General features: G+C 40.1%; 1 protein-coding gene across 1 annotated transcript in view; it reads right to left on the bottom strand.

Annotated features, from left to right (window-relative positions):
• LOC122812953 (serine/arginine repetitive matrix protein 2-like) overlaps positions 1-22,094 on the bottom strand; it is a 233,274-nt gene extending 211,180 nt beyond the window's left edge. The window contains exon 1 of the mRNA XM_044085036.1: positions 21,884-22,094. Coding sequence (XP_043940971.1) covers positions 21,884-22,092 — 209 coding nt within the window. The 5' untranslated portion in view covers positions 22,093-22,094. The remainder of the gene's footprint in view (positions 1-21,883) is intronic.
• Between the last annotated feature and the right edge of the window lie 1,931 nt (positions 22,095-24,025).

The following is a 24,025-nucleotide window of genomic DNA, read 5'->3' as shown; positions in this document are numbered from 1 at the left end:
AAGCTCCTGTTAAGATTAATGAAACAACTGTGCGTTTGACAATGACTATTCTTCCATGGTATTAGCTAAAAGAAAAGTTTTTCTGCCACTAATAAGGGAGCTTAAAAAGCACAATTTAAAACATACCTTCTGTTTCCTGCCAAGCTTAAAATCTTCCTTCCTGATGGTCCTAAAATTTTCGATGACTTAGACTCTGCTTTACTGTTTATCAAAAAAAATAAGATTTTGGAAAAAATAGAAGAAATGGAATGGGCTAGTCCTTCGTTAAAGAGACTGGCAACTGAAACTTCGTGGAAGACTTCAGAGAAGAAGAAGAGACTAAAAAACAAATGATTTGTACTATGTTTTTTTTCTCTCTCATCATTTTATTTTATTATTAATCTTTTTAAATATAGTTCCTGCATTTCCAAGAAGCAACAAATATTTTGAAAAAGATTTAATCAAAGTTATTCTCTGTGTGCAAAGAAATGTTTTGTTTCATAACTAGTCAAAATATCTGGAGATTTAATGGCAAGCTGTGATTTAACTTGTTTCTCTTTCTGAAGAGGAAAAATAAGGTCAGTAATTTGATACATTTTTTTTTCCTTTAAAAGTTTATATGTTCTTCAAATGCTATTCCTAATTATACTTTCTTGATTACACTGCTTATGCTTGTTTGTAAATAATCTGTCATGCTTTAACTAATAATAATTAGAACTAAATAATAGTAAATATGTTTTATTTTTAACTCTATTAATATAAACAGTAAGTAATATTCTATTGTATATACTTCTTATAGCTTTCTCTTACATTTTTTTTATTTCTGCCTTACACCCTTTTACTTTCTACTCTCTTTTCTTTTCTTTATTAATATATAGAAATACTTTTGATCATATAGACACAGTAAATAATAAGATTCGCATAGGAGTTGAGTTGGGACAAAAATGTTTTGTTACTTATTAATAATTTGGGGCTTGATTTCACTTACATAGAGTCTGTAATAACCTGTAGAATGCATTGTGAAGGTTTTGTCATGTTTAGATGCATTTACACTGCTAAATGAATGTTTGTCACTAGTTTTTAATAAGTTTCCCGCCAAAATGTTAAGAGAGACAATCTGGGATGTGGGCTGTCTCATGCACAGTGTCCATGAGCTACTTCAAAAGCTTCAACTCTCAGAATTCTCACAGAGAAGCTGAAAGCAGCTGGTCTCACCTTTGACCTAGATATCACACTGACACATCACAGATACAGGAATAGCAGATGAATAATATGTGTTAAAAACCTATGTCCCAAACATATACATTACTATAACTCATTTAATTCATCTGATTGACAAGCATAAATAATTTTATAACTCTATACTGGAAGAAATTGTCATGTGATATATTTTAAAGCAGTAGTATAGCATGTTTGTAAAATCTGGTTACTAAAATGTGTTTGCTGTGCATTATTTTGTATAAAGCAGACAGATTTATTGAAGGGACAGCAATGTAAGATGGTGCTCAGTAAAGATACAACTCAGTGAGATCAGATATATATATATATATATATATATGTATGTGTGTGTGTGTGTGTGTGTGTGTGTGTGTGTGTGTATGTGTGTGTGTGTGTGTGTGTGTGTGTGTGTGTGTGTGTGTGTGTGTGTGTGTGTGTGTGTGTGTGTATGTGTGTGTGTGTATGCATGTGTGTATATATATATATATATATATATATATATATATATATATATATATATATATATAATAATGTGTGTGTGTGTGTGTATGTGTGTGTATGTAGATATGTATATAAATGTTTGAGAATCTGCTTAACTATGAAGTATGATTTATAACAATTTCTATGAATACAATATTTTATTCTATTGGCAATAATGAGTTTGAGTAAATGCTCATATACAAGCAATTCAAGGTTTTTTTTGGAAGCTGTTAACTGTATTTACATGACAGAAAATAGATGCATCCTAATATATGTAATGTCTGAAACATATTAGCCAAAGTTTTTGATTTAAATGAATGTTAGAACTTATTTTTCTCTCCTCTTGATTTCTAACATCAAGATTACTTGAATGCTATTTGAATACAAGTGTTTTATATTACATGGATGTATATAGTAGTATGAACAGTTAAAAAAAAAAAAAAAGGTTTATTTTAGTTTATATGATGCTGTTTTACCAAATGTGTAGTCTTGTCTTGCTAGATAATTGAATTGAAAACTGTTAACTTCAGTTAAATATAACTAGTATTAAATTGATAAGGTGGTAGCTGACATACTGCTGCTTAGGGTAGGGGGTTAACTTGAGTGGTAAATACTACTCTAAGTTGGAGTTTACAACTCCAGGCTGGATGCAAGGTTTAATCCTTACATTATTTTCACTTGTTCATTGTTATTTGTATATAGTTTTGACATCCACAATATATTTTGTACATTCATTGTCACTACAAACAAAATTGAATCCTATACAAAATCCCATAAGAGATTCAATAAATACAGCTATATTTAAAGGTACACCTAAATGAGGAGATGTAACATTACTTATCTTGTTATTTTGATCATAAGATTCTTAAGTTTTAAAAATGCCAAATGACATCTTTAAAAGGAATTTCTTTAAACATTAATGGATTGAATAATCCATGTAAAAGGGCAAGCCTAATAAGATACATTAATTTACATAAGGCCAACTTAGTCTTCCTACAAGAAACCCATCTCTTGAAAAAAGATATTGATAAAACTAGCCACAAACAAATATACAGTACTGGTTAGTTCAGAGCACACTCAGAAAAAAAGAGGAGTGGCTATTTTATGGAATAAAAGTATGCCCATTCCTAAAACCATTAAGTCTTATCAGGATGACAAAGGAATGTTTTGTATGGTTACAATACAAATTAATGGGAAGACTTACACTTTAATTAATGTATATTGGATACCTGGAATTGGTATTAATACAGTGAAACATCATCTTGATAAGATCATATCATTCTCTATAGGAGATATTATTTTAGCTGGTGACTTTAATTGTATACTACATGAAAGTGATACTACCACTATAGGAAAGAGAAGAATTACATCTAATGCAAAACATTTAAAGGATTTTGCTAATTCTTATCATTTGAATGATATTAATAATCAGATAGATTCAAAATCATTACCATACACCTTTTTTTCTAACAGATACAAAACTTATTCAAAATAGATAGGGTCTTTATTTCTAACCAGATGGTAACATATTTAATTAATTTCAAAATCATTTCATGTCCTATATCTGATCATAATTCAATTGTTTTTGAATTCATGATAAAAAATACTCAATGTTCAGATCAAAAGGATACCAGCATACTTAACTCAACTAAAAGACTATAAAGAATATATACTTTCAGAAGTAAAACATTTTTAGACATAAATAACACTCCTGAAGTCTCCATTGTTTATGTTTGGGATGCCTTAAAATCATATCTATATGGACAAAGTATCAGATGGTATAATAATAAAAGGAAATCTTGGGATAAGGAATTGTTAGATATTCAAAGTAAATTAGACTCTTATAAACATAATAATAAAGAAAATATTATGGACAAGAAAGTTATTGAAGAAATAAACAAACTAAATGAGAAATACAAAGAAATTTTAACTCATAAAGTTAAAATAACTTGAGAAATACAAGTTTTTGTCTTATTCAATAAGCCCCAAATACTTACATAGACTTAAAAATAAAACAAAAAGGTTGAATAAACAAAACCATATCAAAGAAATCTTTTCTCTAAGGAAAAAAGAAGAATGTTTCTAGTATACCAGAAATACTAGATGAATTTAGAAATCACTTTCACAAAATTAACCATAATAATATTAACATGGAACCTAAAGATAAAATAAAGGAGTTTATAACCACAAATATGAATAAAAAGCTTAATAAACACCAGATTAAACTATTGGACAAGAGTATTTCATATACAGAAGTTATTACACAAATAAATAAGCTTAAATCAAACAAAGCACCGGGTAATGATGGTATTATACCAGAGATATATAAAATCCTTTCTAAAAATACATATTCATTAATACATAAGGTTTTTATTTTGGCACAAACTGAGTTAATAACCCCCCCATCTTGGCAATATACATTTATTTCGCCAATTTTAAAACCTAATAAAGATCCAACTAGATGTTCTTCATATCGGCCCATCTCATTACTTAATGTTGATTATAAAATGTTTATGAATATCTTTGCTGATAGTTTGAAGACAATCATTCCCGGCATTATAGATATAGATCAGACAGGCTTCATTGTAAATAGAAATATTTTTGATAATATAAGAACTTTAACATTAATAGATTTTGCAAATAGGAAAAAGAAAGATTTAACACTTATTAGTCTTGATATAAGTTCAGCATTTGATTCAGTAAGTTGGGACTATCTGTTTACCTTATTGAAGTGCACAAACTTCTCGGATGCATTTGTAAATCTAATTGAACATTTATACAAAGGAACGTTGGCTTATATTAAGGTAGGAACATATGTTTCACAAAAAATACCCATTCTTAAAGGTACAAAACAAGGATGTCCACTTTCTCCACTATTATTCACTTTAGTAATGGAGCCTTGGGCTAATTTGATCAGAAACAGTACTGACATAGAGGGTTTTGAAATAGATGAAAATACAACACCCAAAATTCAACTTTTTGCAGATGATGTTCTAATTACATCAGCAGGATCTAATTCTTCTATACAGTCTCTATTTGACAACATGATGAATTTTAAAAGTATTTCTGGTTTAATATTCAATGAAGAAAAAACTAAAATACTACCTATATATACACGAAAAAATATTCTCATTAGTGATTTTACTAAATATGTACCCAATTCAGGTCAGATAACTTATTTAGGTAAAATACTATCTAAAGATATTAAATCTATTATATATAATAATTATAATACCCGTTTTCTTAATATACAAAATCTTTTTTAACAGGTAAAATACTATCTAAAGATATTAAATCTATTATATATAATAATTATAATACCCGTTTTCTTAATATACAAAATCTTTTTTAACACCTGGAATAATATGTTTTTTACTATGGAGGAGAGACTTACAATTATTAAAATGATAATATTCCCCAAGATTTTATACTTAATACAATCAATAATACTTCCACCTACAAAAATAATTATCAAGAAACTGAACACACTAATGTTAAATTTCTTATGGGCACCTAATAGACCTAGGATTGCATTAAAGAAACATACTAATAGCTGGTCTCAAGGGGGTATTTCTTTTCCAGACTTTAATTTATATACTATCTCTTCTATTGTAAAAGTTATTACTTTATTAATAGATCAGTCATATGTCACAAAATGGAAAGATTATTGGGAGCTAATTAGTATACACTTCATGAAAATCTCCTTAACACATAAAAATATGATTGTAAATAACTCCATGTTATGGTTACTAAAGGAATTTTGTTCTTCACCTATTACATCTAAACATATGGTTTGTTACCCATTAAATATTATTATTAGTTATCGTAACTTTATATTCATGCACCATAAGTATAGGGAATGGAATTTTATTGTATTTCCTATAATGTATACTCAGGGTATGCTTTTGTCATCTACTTCTGAAGGAACTCATTTAGCTATAGATAATGATCTAAAGTACTGGTATCAGTTGATATCTGATAATAAAGTTAAAAATCTAGATTTCTTAAAACAAGAATTTGATCTAAGAGAAACTTGCTGGTTAGAGGTTCAGACCTTTAGACAACATCTCATTAATAAAATAGATTTAATGTCTATAACTGTTAAAGAATCTATTCCAACACTGATTGATTACTTGATATTAAATTTACAACAAAGTTTCTGATAAAGGTAAACTTCCATACATACATAAAGTTATCAGACAAGAAACTTTTTACAGTGTAGATTCATACTGGAATTATTTCACTTCTATTAATGGGGACCCACCAAATCAAGATAAACAATATATACTGGAATCTGCTTATAAAACTACGTCTTCCATTGTCTGGAGACTTTATACATGGAAATTTTTACATAGATCTTTTTATACACCTTTGATGAGGAATAAAATAAATAATAAAGATAATCTATGTAAGAGATGTAATGTAGAAATTAATGCTGACTGGGCTCATATGTTTTATGACTGTATAAAATTGAAAGAATACTGGAAGTCAATTAATGAATTTTTGCAGGCTCTTTTTACAGATAATTTCATTATTTCTAAATCTCTTATATTATTCAACACACCTGTACCTCAAAGTGTTAAAAAGGTTAAGCTTCCCTTGTTATGGTCTATTCTAGCAGTGGCTAGGAAAATAATAACTAGAAATTGGATTTCAGACACACCTCCTTCGTTCAATGAATTTAAAAATGTTATGAATATAGTGTGCCATATGGAAATAAACACAATTAGGACTAGAACAAATAGAAAAACATCTTATTTTATTGTATGGGATAATTTACAAAATTTGTTAAAAAAATTTTAATTTCAATAGCATGGTATTTTAGTTTAATTAATTGATCTGGTTGTAGTGGATGTCTTTGTAAATACTTTAGTTGTTTTGTTGAATATTATAATAATACCTATTTTTAATTACTTGTATAAAATTGTTATGATATTTCTCTTGTATGTTAAAACAATAAACCTGTTTTGGAAAAAAAAAAAAAGATTTGGAGACAACCCTTGGGGTGAGAAATGAGATCCTGACGGAAGTCCAGGACCCAAGGAGGTCGGAGCAGGTGTGACTGAAAGAAGGGGAACCAAACCTGTTGAGGCCAGAACGGAGCAATGAGAATCATTCTGCTTCCCAACTGAGTAGCTTTCCTTAAGACCAAGGGTATCAAGGGGATGGGAGGAAAAGTGTACAGGAGACCCGCGGGGCCGATCGTGAGTCACAGCATCTCTCGGGGACTACTCGTACGGAGGAAAGAGGGCAAAGTAACTGCTGCACTTCATATTGGAGGGGGAGGCAAACAGATCGCAGCAAGGTCGGCCCCAGCGGCTGAAAATTTCCTCTGCCACTCTCGGGTTGAGAGACCACTTGTGAGGAAGCAGTATGCATCTGTTCAACCTGTCCGCATCACGATGGAACACCCTGGGATATGTGTAGCAATCAGGAAACTGTTGGAACTCCCCGGGATGTGTGTAGCAATCAGGAAACGGTTGGAAGCCATCGCCCACTGCCAAATTCTCATAGCTTCGCAGCAAAGGAGGTAAAGATCTGGTCCCTCCCTGCTTGTTGTTGTACCAGACCACAGACATGTTGTCGAACTGGATAGCAATCTGTCCGAGAGGAAGAAGAGGATGGAGAGCTTGTAACACCAGTAACAGCTCTAAGCTCAAGAACGTTGATATGCAAGTTGACTTCTAGACTAGACCATGTGCATTGAACAGATTTTCATTGAAAGTGGCCCCTCCTCCCTATCAGGGAAGCGTCCGTAGTCACCGTGGCGTTGGGCTGAAGAGGTTGAAAGGGGTGACACCAAAGACTTTCGTCCATTCTCATCCACCAGAGGAGATCCTGTTGGCAGAGATCGGTGATGAGGATTAGTGCGTTCAAGGGATGATGACTGTGTATCCACTGAGTTTGAAGAAGCCATTGTAACTGTAACAGGCTCATATGAAGTCTGGCCAACGGAACAATGGGAATGGCTGCCGCCATGGAACTCGGAGCCTGCAGAACTTCCCTTGCAGACACTTTCCTGCGGTCGAGTATCACTTGCACTTGCGTTCTCAGTCTTTAAATAGAGTATGATGAGAAGAGATATTAGGCAGAGCTGAGTGTTGAACATAGCCCCTATAAATTCCAGTTGTTGTGAGGGCTGAAGGTTTGATTTTTCCCAATTGATAGTAATACCCAGAGACTCTGCCAGAGACAGAGCGTAGCGAAGGGTCTTGGTCAGTAGACGCTCGGTGGGGGCGGAGAGGAGCCAATCGTCCATAAGAAAACACCTGGAATCTGTGAAGTCTCAAGTGAGCTGTCACCACTGCTAGACATTTCGTGAACACTCTGGGGGCCATTGAGAGACCAAAAGGCAGGGCTCTGAAACAAAAATGATTGGCTCCTAGCCAGAAGTGTAAAAGTCTCCTGGAGCGTTTGTCCATTTTGATGTAGTAATACGCATCCCGGAGATCTAGAGAGCACATCCACAAACCCTCCCGAAGAAATGGAAGGATGGATTGAACAGTGACCATGCGGAACTTGGTCTGTATGACTGACTCGTTCACACGACTGAGATCCAGGATGGGCCTCCAGTCCCCGTTTTTTTGGCACCAAAGAGAGTCTGGAGTAGAACCCTAATCTGCATTGATCTGGGGGGACCTGTTGGATGACTCGCTTTAGAAGAACCTTCTTGATTTCGGAAGCTGTCTCCTCCCTTTGACTGGGTGGTACGTCGGGAAGGGAGAATTGAGGTCTTGGAAAGGATTTGAGGGGAATGTGATAGCCTCTGGTGATAATTCTCTGCACCCATAGATCGTCGGTAATGGAGGACCAGGCTGTTTGGTGCAGAGAGAAACGCTCCCCGACTGCTTCCAGAGGAAATTGGGAAACGCTTCAGGAGCACTGATAGCGTCTACAGGAGAAAGAACCTCTGGAGCCCTGATTCCGGTAACCCCCCCTGCCCCTAAAGGGGCATCTTCCGTCAGACCCCCCCCCCCTCTGCCTCTGGAGGAGTACTCGCCACACGTGTCATGAAAAAAACTTGCAACTTCTTGTGCCACAACTTTCCACTCCTCTGGTTCCTGGAGAAGGAATGCTGAGGAATGGAGAAACGCAGGCCCACGGCAGACAAGGTCTTTCCATCCTGCTCGCAACTGGCCAAAGTATCCTGGCTCACACCTGGCCAAAGTATCCTTGACCTTAGAACTAAAGAGTGCAGAGGGCTCAATAGGGGCGTTCAAAAAGGAAGACTTGAAGGAATCCAGTAGGTCAGAAATGCGCATTAAGGCACGACGTCGGAAAACCACGCCAGTACCTGCTGCTCTAGCTGCTCCTTTGGTTGCATGGGAGAACAACCTCATGGAGGAATTCAAAATCGCTTCAAGGGTGGCAAGTTGGGAAGCCACTGTGTCACGTGCTCCATCCGACACTGACCCACGAGGCTACCAGAGAGTTCGGAAATTAGGTCTCTCTGGAGTCTCGTAAAGTGTGCCAGGAAATTCAGTGAACGTTCAGCAAAGGTCGCTGCAGCAAAAACTTGCTTCCCTAACCTGTCCACTGCCCGGGACTCCCTGTTGGGTGGATGAAAGTACAGTTTTGTACCTACCATAAATGTAGATGTTAGAGTGTTCACCCTGCTGCAGTCATCACACTTGGGTTATCCTGCCGTCAGGCGGTCCTGCAGTCGGCCTGAGTTCCAAAGTCTTGGTCCGGCGTCGGTTGCTGTCGCTTCTTCCCTGACGTCAGTGCGCCAGGGGTATACAAGAGGCATCCGACACCATTTTCTTCAGTTTTTCTTGCCCCAGATGTCAGGTGCCCCCAACAGTATATATATACACATATAAAACAATACCTTCCGAGGATAGAGTGGCATAGATAAATTCAGCTAAGGGAGGGTAACCTGGACTGCAGCATGGTGAACACTCGAACATCTACATTTATGGTAGGTACAAAACTGTACTATGTTCATCGTGTTACCCTGCTGCAGTCATCACACTTGGGTTGAATCCCAAAGCTAAGGATGGGTGGTGGAGTTAAACAGGGTTAGAAGAAGCTAATAGGCCCTGCAAAACTGCAGTGGCAAAACCAGCTCTAGTCTTAGAATATAGGGGTAAGTGATAGTGTTTGGTGAAGGTGTGCACTGAACTCCAAGTTGCAGCTTCCAGAATATCCTTGGCTGGCACTCCCCTGAGAAAGGCTGCTGATGTAGCGGTAGCACCTGGTGGAGTGGGACCTAATGTTAGCAGGTACCGGTTTCCCATGATGTGTGTAGCAGAAACGTATGCAATGCCCTATCCATTTAGAAATGGTTTGTTTTCTGAGACAGCTTTTCCTTGTGATCCTGCAGCATAGGATACAAAGAGCTGTTCAGATTTTCTGAATGGCTTAGTTTTAACCAAGTAGTAACGTAATTGCCTGTGAATGTCCAAAGAGTGCAGGAGTTTTTCTCCTTTGCTCTGGGGATTTGGGAAAAAGGTGGGCAAATGAATGGTTTGGTTTAGGGCCACACTGGATACCACCTTTGGCATAAAGGTAGGGTTAGTTTGTAGAGAGACTGTCTTGGTGAAAAATGAGGAAAGGCTCCACTGCCATTAGTTCCTGTAGCTCTAACACTCTTCTAGATGAGGTTATTGCTAGTAGCAGGGCAGTTTTCCATGAAAGAAATTTTAAAATCAGCTGAAAACGCTGGTTCAAAGGGCGGCAGTGTAAGCTTTTCCAGAACAAAGTTGAGATCCCAAGTAGGTGTTGGTGCTCTCCTGGGTGGTCTTATGTTCTTAGCCCCTCTGAGGTACTGTCTTAGGAGTGGATGTGAGAATAAAGGAGGATCCGTGTTGTAATGAGCTGAATCTTAATAGATGAAAAGGAAAGTCCTTTGTGCAACATCTCAGTTAAATATTGTAGAATCTGAGGAATGTTTGGATCAAGGGGATTTTGGCCTTTACCTGGTTCCAGGCGCAAAATCTTTTTCCATTTGTCTGAATAGGTTTTTCTGGTGCTGGGCCTCCTGGCCTCCAGAATGACATCCATAACAGCTTTGGATAGAGGAGTTGGTTGGTTGTTTAGGTAATTTTCCATGCAGCCAGGTTTAAAGTCTTGAGTTGGCTGTGTAGAATCCGATTGTCTCGCTGGGTAAGCAGGTGAGGAATTTGTGGTAAAATCCATGGTGGGCCGTGGGCCATGTTTGTTAAAATTGGATACAAATGCTGGCGTGGCCAGTCTGGTGCAATGAGTATCATTTGTGGCCTCTCTAACCTGACTTTCAGCAGTACCTTTGCTAGAAGAGGCAGTGGAGGAAAGGCATACACTGTTAAGGTTTTCCAACTGAATGAGCGGGCGTCCACTTTCCAAGCTTGTGGATGGAATGCCCTTGTGCAAAATTTTTGAAGTTGGTAGTTTTGGGGGCTGGCAAACAGATCTATGTCTGGGCATCCCCATTTTTGAGCCATCATTGCAAATACTTGTGGATCTAGTTTCCACTCGTGTGGATCCATGATGTTTCTGCTTAGGTCGTCTGCCAAAGTGTTTTTCTTTCCTGGCAAGAATTGTGCTTGTAACTGAACCTGGTAAGACAGTGCTGCGTTCCACAACGTCATTGCTTGCCTGCATAGAGGGTAGGAATTTGTGCCCCCTTGCTTATGTACCACATTACTGTGGTGTTGTCCGTCCTTATTAAGTTGTCCTGGGTGTAAGAGGTCCTTGAAAGCTGTTAGGGCATTCTGTACTGCTAGCATTTCTTTTTGATTGATATGCAGATGCCTTTGATCTGTAGTCCATTTGCCCTGAATGCACTGTCCTGCCATGTGTGCTCCCCAGGCATAGTCCGATGCATCTGTTGTCATAGTTTGCCTGGCTGTGGGTACGGTGAAAGGCTGACCCTTGTTGAGGTGACATGCTTGTGCCCACCACAGAAACTCCTGTTAAAGGCAGAGAATGAGTGGTATCATTGTTTCCAAGCTGTGGCTGTGCTGAGTCCATACGCTTTTTCAGGTACCATTGTAATTTCCTCATATGCAGTTTTGCAAATGGTATTAGTAGTATGCAAGATACCATGAATCCCAAGGCCTGCAGAATTTTTCTTGCAGGGAGTTGGGTCTTTGTTGCCATTATTTTGAAATATTGAGTTAGCTGTTGTTCGTCTGGAGTGAGATAAGCCATCTGGGCCATTGTATTCAAGCTGGCACCCAGGAATATTATGTTTTGTGAGGGCACTAGTTTTGATTTATTTTCGTTTACTGTGTACAATAGGCAACTTTGACAAATGCCAGATGCTTTAAAAGAATGTCCTTGCTTTCTGCTTGAATAAGGCAGTCATCCAGGTATGGGTATATTTGAATTCCTCTTTGTCTGCAGGATGCAATTACTGGTGCCAGGCATTTTGTGAAGACCCTGGGCGCAGTAGATAAGCCAAAGGGCAGTGCAGAGAATTGATAATGTGTTGAACCTGCAATGAAGCGGAGGTATCTTCTGCAATTTTGTCTGATAGGGACATGCAGGTATGCCTCCTTGAGGTCCAACGTAACTAGCCAAGCATTCTTGCCCAGCATGGGAAGAAGCTGCTGCAGTGTTAGCATCTTGAATTTTGGTACTTGCAGATAGGTGTTCAGAACTGAAAGATCCAGAATGGGTCTCCATGCTTTGTCTTTTCTTGGGACTAGAAAGAATCTTGACTAAAATCCTTGTCCTTGCTCCTGTGTAGGGACCTGTTGAATGGCTCTCATGTCCATGAGAGCTGTAATTTGTTTTTGTGCCTCTGGCCATTGATTTGGTGGCAGGTTTGGCATTCCTTTTTTCCTTGGCAAGGTATGAAAGTGGAATCTGTATCCTTGTGAGACAATGTTTAGGACCCATTTGTCTTTTGTGATGATGTGACAGTTGTCTGCAAAAACTGCTAATTTTCCTCCCAAGGAAGCTGCCAGGAGAAATTTGCTTGGTAGTTTGTTGAGTCATTGTGTTTGTCTTCTGCTAGCTTGGGGCCTGTCTTCTCCTCCTTTCTGGGTAGCAGTACCCTATTGGTGAGGTTTGTAAGGGCCTTGTGACTGACCTCTGCCCCTTGGGCGTCTGTATTTGTCCCTCTGTGATCTGTCAGAAGCTGGAAAGGACCATTTTTTTGTTGGCCAATTTCTGCTGAAACAAAGGGGTTGTACCTGTAAGAAATCCTTGACCGTCTGCACAGACTTTGCCTTATCCTCCATTTTCTTTAAGACCTCTTCTGCTTTGACACCAAATACATCCCGCTGTAAAGGTGCACCCAATAATTTTGCTTTAACATGATCAGGCAGGGTTTGTTCTTTTAACCAAGCTTGTCTACGTATGACAGACCCAGTAACAGCTGCTCTTCAGGAAGCTTCCAATGAATCAAATCCACATTGTAAAGTACGTTTGCCCACCTGTTCAGCTGCATGCAACAGATCCTGCATTTCCTTGAATTCAGACTGTTCAGAATGTGTGCTCATTTTTTGTTTTAATTGAGACATTAGGAATTGCTGACATTTCAGCATGTGAAACTGACAATTTAATGCTCTCATAACCAGAGTAGCTGAGGTGTATATCTTCTTTCCCCATCTATCTAGGGCTCTGGAATCCCTTTCAGAGGGCACAGGATTTTTAGCCATAGAAGCTTTAGCCCCTTTGGGACCCTGGGAAATTGTTTATGGGTCAGCCACAGGGCTTTTATAAAGGAATTTGTGTGAGTCAGGTACTCTGTAGTATCTGTCTGGTTTAGCTGGAGCAGGAGGTAGAGAGTCTGGATTTAGACTAGACTCCAAGTAAACATCATCCAAAATGTCTAAAACTGGAGGGATAGCAAGTGGTCTGTGCTGGGGTAGTAAAAGGAACTCTCGGAGCCTTCTCTTAGAATCAGAGTGGTCCTGGCCTTCTCAGTGGAAATGTTCCCTCATGGTATGTAAAGTTTCCCCAAAGGAGTAGTCTTCAGGGGGAGATGCTGAGGGAAGAGTCTTCAGCATCAGAGTCTTCATAAGGGGGAAAGACGTAATCCTGTTCCTCAGAAGGATCTGAGGAAATTGAAACCTGGTCAGAGGAAGCATAATCCTCCTCTTCTCGTGGTCTTATCTGGAGGGGGATGGGAACCCCTCCCTGATTAGGGTAATCAAATCTTCAGCCATCTTAAGCATCTGTTTCTTAGGCATGAAGCCTTGAACTGGAGACTGATGTACAGTCTTTTTTGGTTTTAATGGAGTTTTAAGCTTAGCATAAGATTTAATGGTGAGTGTAGTCTGTCTGAAGACACCTTCTGCAACCGAAGGTGTTTCTACTGCACCGGGATCTCCTTCTGCTCCGGTGTCGGAAGGGCCTAATGAAGATGGCTGCGACGGCCTAGTACTCTCCGCTTGAGAATCCGAAGCTGTCTGGGGTTCCAATTCTGCGGTAGTCAGGGGCTGCGAAGGCACCTCACTGAAAACTGGAGAACCGGCGACAGGCCCAGCAGAGGCCTCGGAGTCTGGCTTGTTCCTAGGCTGCCTGTCCTTATCCTTGCGTTTTTTTATGCATGCCGGTCGTCGGCTGCTCTGACGGCATGATATAATTAAATTTCCTACCAAAATAATGTCGTGTGAAGTCAAAACTACGTATGATAGTTTGTTTATTAAACCTAGCACAAAAAAACCGACCACCTGTGACGTCGTGGACTGGGCCTAGGCAAGGAATACAATAAGAATGGAAGTTCTTATGAGGTATTTGCTTCCCACAAGAGATGCAATTGTTAACTTTTTCTGACATCGGACTGAGGCAAGAAAAGGTTCCCCAATGGGGTACTTAGCTTTATTGAAGACTTCGGACCGAAATTTGAATCGAAAATCTCAGGTGTCGGCCGACCGGCACTTGCGAACTGCTTCTGCTTCGGGCACCGCGTGGCAAGAAAAAACTGAAGAAAATGGCATTGAATGCCTCTTATATACCCCTGGCGCACTGACGTCAGGGAAGAAGTGACAGCAACCGACGCCGGACCAAGACTTTGGAACTCAGGCAGACTGCGGGACCGCCTGATGGCAGGATAACCAGAGTGTGATGACTGCAGCAGGGTAACACAATGAACATCAGCAGAAACACTCACAAAGGTAGGTCTTAAGTAAAAGAAGGTTGAAACCTGAAAACTTAAAAAAAAGCTTAAAAGAACCAGTGAGGTGCCTACTCCAAGCCCTAGACCAGCCAGTGGTCAATAAATACTATAATTTCACTAAAGTGGAGAATGGCATCTGCTAATTCAAAATGGCCTGGGAAATGTGCTCAAAACACACAGTCACTACAAACAAACAACTAGGCCCAGAGACAGCAATCCTGAAAATGGACAATGCTACAGCTACTAGCTACACTATTTTGGTCAGAAAACATTACAGAAATGTTTACTCCAGCAGGAAAACAGCAGAGACACTAAATGAAAACTTTAAACAAAAAAAAAAAAAAAAGGAGCAAGGAGACTCTAGAGAATGCTTTTAACTGCACAAATCAGTTATAGGATACACTTCTTGGCAAGAAGTAGAATTTCAGCCGATCTTACATATAAACATTCAACAAAGTTGTAAAACATTTTCTAAAACTTGACAGTACAGTTGTGTACACTTACCATAAATGTAGATGTTAGAGTGTATTCACTGTTGCAGTCATTACATTTGGGTTATCTGCTTGCAGTAGCCCTCAGTCGGCCTGATTAACAAAGTCTTGGGTCCTACGTCAGTTGCTGTCTCTTCTTCCATGATGTCAGGTAGTCAGGGGTATAAAACATGCAGCCGACATCATTACATCAGTTTTTCTTGCCCCAAATGTCAGGTGCTTCCCTAATGGGAAGCAATTAAATCTATAAATATACAAGGTTATAACTCAAATAAAAAAGCAAATACATCAAAAAGCTTTGAAGCAGTGAAAAGGAGAGAAGAGGTATAGCCAAACTAAGTCAGGGGGCTGGAGGGAGGGTAACCAGGACTGCAACAGTGAATACACTCTAACATCTACATTTATGGTACGTGTACACAACTGTACTATGTTCTTCATGTTTCACTGTTGCAGTCATTACATTTGGGTAGTTTCCAAAAGCTAAGAATGGGAGGAGGAATTTAGATAGCATTAGGACCAGCTATAAGGCCATGCAAAACTGCAGTGGCAAAGCCAGCTCTGGATTTAGAGAAAATTGGCAAATGGTAATGCTTGGTGAAAGTATGTACAGAACTCCAGGTAGCAGGTTCTAGGATGTCCCTGATAGGTACGCCTCTGAGAAAGGCTGTAGAGGTAGATGCAACCCTGGTTGAGTGGGATCTGATCCCCTGTGGGATAGGTTTTCCATGGTGCTTATAGCAGAAATGAATGCAATGGCCTAGCCATCTGGTTTGCTTTGACATAGCCTTCCCCTCTGTCCCTGCAGCAAATGCCACCAGAAGTTGTTCAGATTTCCTTTGAGGTTTAGACCTGTCCAAGTAGAATCCAAGTTTTCTGTGCACATCTAAAGAGTGCAGTATCCGTTCCCCTTTGTTCTGTGGATTAGAAAAGAAGGTAGGCAAATGAATGGACTGATTAAAGGCCACACTGGATACCACCTTTAGCATGAAAGAGGGATTGGTCCTGAGGGACACCCTGTCCACATGAAAGTTGAAAGGCTCCACTGCCAGAAGGGCCTGTAATTCAGATACCCTTCTTGCAGAAGTGTTGGCTAAAAGGGAAACAGTTTCCCAAGAAAGGAATTTTAAATCTGCAGTAGCAGCTGGCTCGAAAGGAGGAAGGATGAGTTTCCCCAATACAAAGTTAAGGTCCCAGGCTGGTGTTGGAGCTCTCCTGGGTGGTCTTAAATTTTTGGCCCCTCAGAGGAACAGCTTGAGCAGTGGAAGACAGAAGAGGGGAGGGTTCTGTGTTATAATGAGCTGAAATGGCTGAGGCGTGAATTTTTACTGAGGAAAAAGACAGGCCCTTGTGAAGCATCTCAGTTAAGTATTGTAAAATCTGAGATAAATTGGGCACTGTTGTGCTCATCCCTTGAGATTGGTTCCAGGCACAGAATCTTTTCCATTTTTCAGCATAAGATTTTCTAGTACTAGGTCTCCTTGCCTCTAAAATGACATCCATCACTGGTTTACTGAGGGATGGTAAAGGAGAGCTTAGGTAATTAGCCAGGCTGCTAGGTTCAGTGTTTGAAGCTGAGGGTGCAAAATCTGGTGGTTCTGCTGAGACAGCAGGGTAGGATTCTGAGGCAGGTGCCATGGGGCCAACAGTGACACACTGTGCAGGAGGGGGTACATGTGTTGGCGTGGCCAGGCTGGTGCAATCAAAATCATCCTTGCTTTGTCTTGCTTGATCTTTAGTAGTACTTTGGAGAGCAGAGGAGGAAAGGCATGAAGCGATAGGTTTTTCCAGCTGAAGGACAGAGAATCCACTTTCCAAGCTTGTCTGTGGGGAGTCTTGCACAAAATTTTTCCAATTGATAGTTCTGGGGGGAGGCAAACGGGTCTACCTCTGGGCTCCCCCATTTGCTTGTCAACATGTTGAAAATCTTTGGTTCCAGTTTCCACTCGTGTGGGTCCATGAGGGTTCTGCTTAGTCCATCTGCCAGTGTACTTAGTTTTCCTGGCAGGAATTGAGCTTGTAGATGTACTTGGTAACTAAAGGCCGTGTTCCACAATGCCATGGCTAGTCTGCAGAGGGGGTAAGAATGTGTACCCCCTGTAGAATATGAATGGTCAAAGCATGTGTTCAAAGGAGACTGAGTATATGAAAACTTGTACATATTGATGTGAACTCTGTACTATGAACTATTAAGTAAACTGTGAATAGTGGAAAAGTACTGAAAAACAAGAGCCTGTCTGATAGCAGGAAATGTGCCTTATATGGAAGTGTATCAGATTTTCTTTCTCTGCCTGGAGATGTAGTAGTGTGAACTGCTTAAAGCCTACGGGTAAACCACCTATTGGTTAATTGTCTTCTGTATTATTTTAATTGGTCTAGTTTACATTTTTGTACTGTCAGCAATATTACCAGTATATAAGCTTATGCATTCCTTTGTTCGGGGAGTCTCCCTGGTACTTTCCAGTATGCTTCCACACGTGTGTAATAAATACCACTGAGAGAGGAAGAAGCATCGTCTTCATTTAATGTAAAATGCAAACACAACAACCCCTGCTTGTTTATGTACCACATAACAGTGGTGTTGTCCCGTCTTTACCATTAATTGTCCTGGAAGAATGTGGTCCTTGAAGGCTGTCAGAGCATTCTGTACAGCTAACATTTCTTTATGAGTGATGTGAAGGTGCATTTGAATTGGGTTCCATTTGCCCTGAATGCACTTCCCTGCCAGGTGCACCCCCCCCCCCCATGCATAATCTGATGCGTCTGTTAGGGTTTGGGCAGCAGGGGATAGTGTGAATGGCAGTTCCTTGTTTTGGTGGCAGGCCTCTGCCCACCAAAGGAACTCTAGGCGTAGACAAGGAATGATAGGAATCATTGCTTCTAGATCCTGAGAATGTTGACACCATAGGCTTTTTAGATACCATTGTAGTTTCCTCATATGCAGTCTTGCATATGGAATTAGAAAAATGCAGGAGGCCATGAACCCCAAGGCGTGTAGTATTTGCCTTGCAGATAAGCAGCGTTTTTGTGACCACTTGTCTGAAGTGGGTTGTCAAGTGAACTTGTTTCTCTGGCCTGAGGAAAGCCATCTGGGAAGTTGTATTCAAGCTTGCTCCCAGGAATATAATTTGTTGACAGGGTACCAGGTGCTATTTCTTTTCGTTTATGGTGTACCCCAGACAAGTTAGCACCCTCTGTACAAAAGCCAGATGATTCAAAAGTATGTCCTGTTTTTCTGACTGAATTAGACAATCGTCCAGGTATTGGTATATCTGAATATTTCTTTGCCTGCAAAATGCAATGACTGGAGCTAGGCACTTTGTGAATACCCTGGGCGCAGCAGATAAGCCAAAGGGAAGTGCAGAGAACTGATAGTGTGTATAGCCTGCTTTGAAGCGTAGGTATCTTCTGCAACATTGCCTGATTGGGATGTGCAGGTATGCTTCCTTTAAATTTAGTGTTGCCAACCAGGCATCCTTGCTTAGCATAGTAGCAACTGGTGAAGAGTCAGCATCTTGAATTATGGAATCACCAAAAATGTGTTTAGAGTAGGCAGGTCCAGGATAGGACGCCATGAATGGTCTTTTCTGGGTACCAGGAAAAATCTTGAGTAGAAACCTTGTCCCTTTTTCTCTTCTGGTACCATCTGAATAGCCCCTACGCTTAAGAGAGAGAGTACTTGCTTTTGGACCCCTGCCCACTGCTTTGGAGGTAGATCCGGCCAACCGCTTGGAGTTGGTGACGTGTGGAAGTGAAATCTGTATCCTTGGGACACTATATTTAAAACCCATTTGTCCTGGGTAATGAGTCCCCAGTTCTTTGCATGAAGTGCAATCTTTTCGCCCAAAGGGGCAGTCAGTTGACAAGTGCTTGGAAGTTTTAAAAAGAAGTCATTGAGACAGTTTACCATTGGGGGGAGTTTTATTACTCTCAAATTTGGAAGTGGAGGCCCTCCCACTGCTTAGTCCTGTGCGTCCCCTGGGACTGAAGCCTGGCTGCTCTGCTGGATCTGGGGTTTGGACTGAAGATCTGGAAGAGGCAAGAAAGGACCAATTCTTAGAAGGCCAATGCCTACTAAATCTTGGAGGTTGTACTTGTAACAATCTAACAGTTTGCATAGATTTAGCTTTTTCCTCCACCTTTTTAAGAACTTCTTCTGCCTTGTTGCCAAACAGGTGGACCTGATTTAAGGGAGCATCCAGTAATTTCGCTAACATGATCTGGCAAAGATTGCTCCTTAAGCCAAGCATGCCATCTAAGTACCGACCCAGTTACCGCAGCCCTGCAAGATGCATCTAGTGAATCAAAACCACATTGCAATGCATGTTTACCAACTTGTTCAGCAGAATGCATAAAATCCTGTAAATCCTTATTTTCAGCACAATCAGGAATCAACATCATTTTCTACTTAAGCAATCCAATAATATGCAGCTGATACTTTAACATATGAAACTGGCAATTCAAGGCCCTAATGGCCAAAGTTGCAGAAGTGTACACCCTTCTTACCCCATCTATCCAGTGCCCTGGAGTCTCTATCGGGGGGGGGGGGGTAGGATTTTTGGCAGTAGTAGCTTTAATGCCCTTGGGTTCCTGTGAAATAGTTTCAGGATCCGCAGTAGTTTTTTGAGAAGGAACTTGAGAGAGTCAGGAACCATGTAATATCTATCAGGTTTTCTGGAAGTAAGAGGTAGAGACTCAGGGGCCATGCTAGATTCCGAAATGGCATCAACAATGTCCAGTACAGGAGGTATAGCTAAAGGCCTGTGCTGGGGCAGGAGTAAGAAATCCCTAAGCCTCTTTTCAGAATCAGAGAAATCCTGACTTTCCCAACGAAAAAGCTCCCTGAGAATATGCAAGGTTTCACCAAAAGAGAAATCCTCTTGGGGGGGGGGGGGGGGAGCAGAGTCCTCAGCATCAGAATCCTCATAGGTAGACAAGGGTAAATCCTGCTCATCAGATGAAACAAATTTCAGAATCCTGCTCAGAAGAGTATCATAAGCAAACTCAGTCCTAGGTCTCAGAGGGGGACAGTTGGCTTCCCCTGATTAAAGTAATAAGGTCTTCAGTCATTCTTATCATTTGTTCTTTAGGCATAGAGACCTGACCATGCGGTCTGGGCATCCGCTTTCTAGGCATGGTTCGGGTATTAGGCCTTGAAGAAGATGGCACCGGTTTAATACACAAGTCAGTAGTCCTGAATACACCCTCAGAAGCCAGTGCCTGCACAGCGGCTCTGTACCCATCCAAGGTAGAGACATCCGCAGGTGCCACAGTTGAAGCATCTCGCGGCATACCAGACTCCGAATGGGTCTCAGTAGAGGCCTGCAAATCTGAAGTAGCGGGTATCAGGGGCTGCAAAAGCGTCTCACTAAGTACCAGCGAACTGGGCAGCCTGTCTGTCTTTATCTTTGCGTTTTTTCGGAATGTCGGTAGTCGGATGGCTTACCAAAGACATATCAGAATAATTGAACAGAGCACCAAAAAATGTAGAAGCGCAAATATACAGACGACGGATAGTGTGGTTTAAATAAGGCACAAAACCAACAGCAAGGTATGTCGTGGTCAGGGCCTAGGTAAGGAACACAGTATGAATGAAAATCTTTATGAGGAATTTGCTTTCCACAAGAAATGCAATTATTTACTTTTACTGACATTGGTTTAGAGCAAGAAAACGTTTCCCCAACGGGGTACTTGGCTTTTAGTTGAAGACTTCAGTTCTGAAACTCGAAAACGAAAATTTCAGGAGTCTGCCGACCGGCACTTGCGAACTGCTTCTGCTTCGGGCACTACACGGCAAGAAAGACTGATGTAATGACGTCTGCTGCATGTTTTATATCCCTGATGACCTGATGTCACAGGAGAGAGAGCAACCGTCGTAGAACCAAAGACCTTCTTAATCAGGCCGACTGAGGGCTACTGCAAGCAGATAACCCAAATGCAATGACTGCAACAGTGAAACACGAAGAACATCTTGTATTCTTAAGGACACAAGTTTATGAAAAAATAATTACTTTCTCTAATCAAAAGTCTTACACGAGTTACCAGAAAGATGCAATAAGACACTCCAGAGCCAACAGAAATTCTCTAGTTATGGCTTCCAGGTGACAAAATCTATGAAGGCTGTTTGACTCTTACTTGTTTGTTCTGTGTGAGGAAAATGTTTATCAGACGAATACCACTCCCTCATAGACAAGTTAATGAGATTAAGGCATAAAACTTTTAATTTATTATTTTGAAGAATGAAAGAGTAAACTGCTAGCTCTACGTAATGAATAAAGCAAAATCATGTCATGTGAAAGTAAACTGCGACATGATTTTTCAAAAGGTAGGTCCCACCTTACTGATTTCTTTCCAGTCTCTCTTTTTTTTCTCACAGATAATGGTAGAACAATGATGCCCAACCATTGCAGTAGCTGAGGTTTTTCTTTTGAACTTCAATTACTTAAATTCTAATTACTTTAGCTGTACGTAACTATTCATTTATTTATTTTAACTTTGTCTAACCATTTAATACAGTTTTTTTTTATTTCGTCTACAAACAATGTTGATTGTACATGTCTGGAAACGAGGCAACATCTGAGAAAGTTAATTTATAAATAATGAACCAATCTGGTTAAACAAGAAAAAAAAAATACACATCTTAGAAAGTATTAAGCAACACTACCTTGAACGAGTGCGGCTCCGAGTATATGACCTGCGACGTCGGGAATTCTGTCGATCTTCAATCAGTCTAATCTGTCTGCCATTTACTTCTGTTCCATCAAGCTTGTCCACTGCTCTTCTCATGTCGGAGTAGGATCTAAACTCAATCACTCCCTCATTTCTTCTTTCCTTGTGTGCATCTGCGTAGGTGACTTCACCAGCTTGACGCATATAATCCTAAGGGAAAAAAGGTTAATAAAATGTTTAAGACTGTGTACTGTTGATGTGAATACTGCAAGAACACTGGAGATACAGTGACTTGTTTTGTGTCTGAATAGGAAGAGTAGAACACTACAAAATTGCAGGGAATCAAAATACAAAAGCAAAAATCTTAATTATGCCACAGACATCACGATGGAAAAAAAAAAATCAGTGAGGATTTTTACAACCAACAGCACAAAAAGGACTGCTACATATACTATGTTGCCTCTTAGTACAACTTGGTCCTATGACCAATAACCTCATGATTCCAGCCAAGTCCAATGCCCATTAACCAAGCTCTAGTAATCCAGCTTTGATTCTAACACAAAGCAAGTATGGCCTGGAAGCACAGCTCTTAAAGCCCAATTCAGTGGGCTCTCCCAGAATCCATTACCAAAATCACAACTGCAAGACATATTTCTGCATACCTCCGTCATAGCTGCATTCTGCCAAAAATGTATGTACTCATCATAAGGCAAAAAAAAAAAAAAAAAAAAAAAAAAACAGTAGTTCTATGGGACCAGATAGTAGACCAGACTGTGTTGACATCAGTGCCAAATGTGCAGTATTCTGTGATCTACGTAAACTGCTCAGTCTCAGCCTACCCACAAGGTTTGTGCTTACTGGCTGAAGATCAAACACTGCGATCCCTCTACACAAGAGTGGCCACTCCACAGACCCAAGTAAAAAAGTTATGTACTCACCATAACGTTCCATGTTTGTAGTCAATCTCGCCCTTCATTCTTACTGAGGGGATCGGACCCGATCCACGGCTCTGACTTGGCCTACTTACAAGCTCAAAGTCTTCTAGTTGGCTCGTGTCTAAGTAGGTATCCCATGGTGCACCAGTACAATACCCAGATCTTGTTTGCTGCTAACCAGGAGAAATAACCAAAATACAGAAAAAAGCCAATAATATTCTCCAGTGAATAATAACAATATTGTTCCATCTCCAGGCACATCCAGGATGGGGGTAGGTTCGTAAGAATGAAGGGCGAGATGGACTACAAACATGGAACATTATGGTGAGTACATAACTTCTTTATGTTCTGTAATCCTATCTCACCTTCATTCTTCCTGATGGGACAGACTCCCTAGCACCTTATTCTTGGGTGGCTCAAGGAAAAATACTCCTGAGTACCGTGGAACCAAAGGATGCTCTACCACTGGAGGTTAAATCCAATTTGTAATGAGTAATAAAAAAGTGTGAGGTGTAGCCCAAGTTGCTGCTGCACAGACATTAACAAGTGGGGACCCTGGCTTGAAAGGCTGCAGAGGTAGACAGATCTCATAGAATGAGCCTTGATTTTGAAAGGTAAAGGCCTGCCCTCAGAGGTGTAAATGTAAGCTATACAGCTAGATATCTAATTTGATAGGGTTACTTTGGAAATTGGTAAACCTGACCTGGATTCGGAGAAGGAAACAAATAACTGATCTGACTTCCTTAAGTCCTTAGTCCGGTGCAAATTAAAAAAACGTAATTGTCTATGAACATCCAACTGAAGAAACTTGTATTCTGCTGCGTTGGAATGATTTGGGAAGAACACCGGAAGTTCTCTGGACTGGTTCAAAGTGCTATGGAAACAGACATTGGGGACAAAGGATGGATTAGTACGAAGAGATACTCTGTCTTTGTTAAAAATCAGATAAGCGGGTTTAACAGACAGTGCTTGTAACTCCGACACCCTTCTGGCAGATGTGATAGCCACCAGAAACAAAGTCTTTCCAAAGTCTTCCAAGAAAGAAATTTCAAAGGCAATGAATGAGAAGGCTCAAACGGAGGAGACGTCAATTTGGATAGCACAAAATTCAAATCCCATGAAGCAACAGGTTCTTGAAAAGGGGATCTTAAAATGGCGCCTTTGAGGAAGGTTTTGCACAGTCTATGTGACATCAAATTAGA

The sequence above is a fragment of the Protopterus annectens genome, chromosome 1.part1 (genome assembly GCF_019279795.1).
Source record: "Protopterus annectens isolate FY-2018-M chromosome 1.part1, PAN1.0, whole genome shotgun sequence".
Classification (NCBI taxonomy): Eukaryota; Metazoa; Chordata; order Ceratodontiformes; family Protopteridae; genus Protopterus; species Protopterus annectens.
Note: the sequence above shows the minus strand (reverse complement) of the source record. Positions and strands in the feature narration are given on the sequence as shown.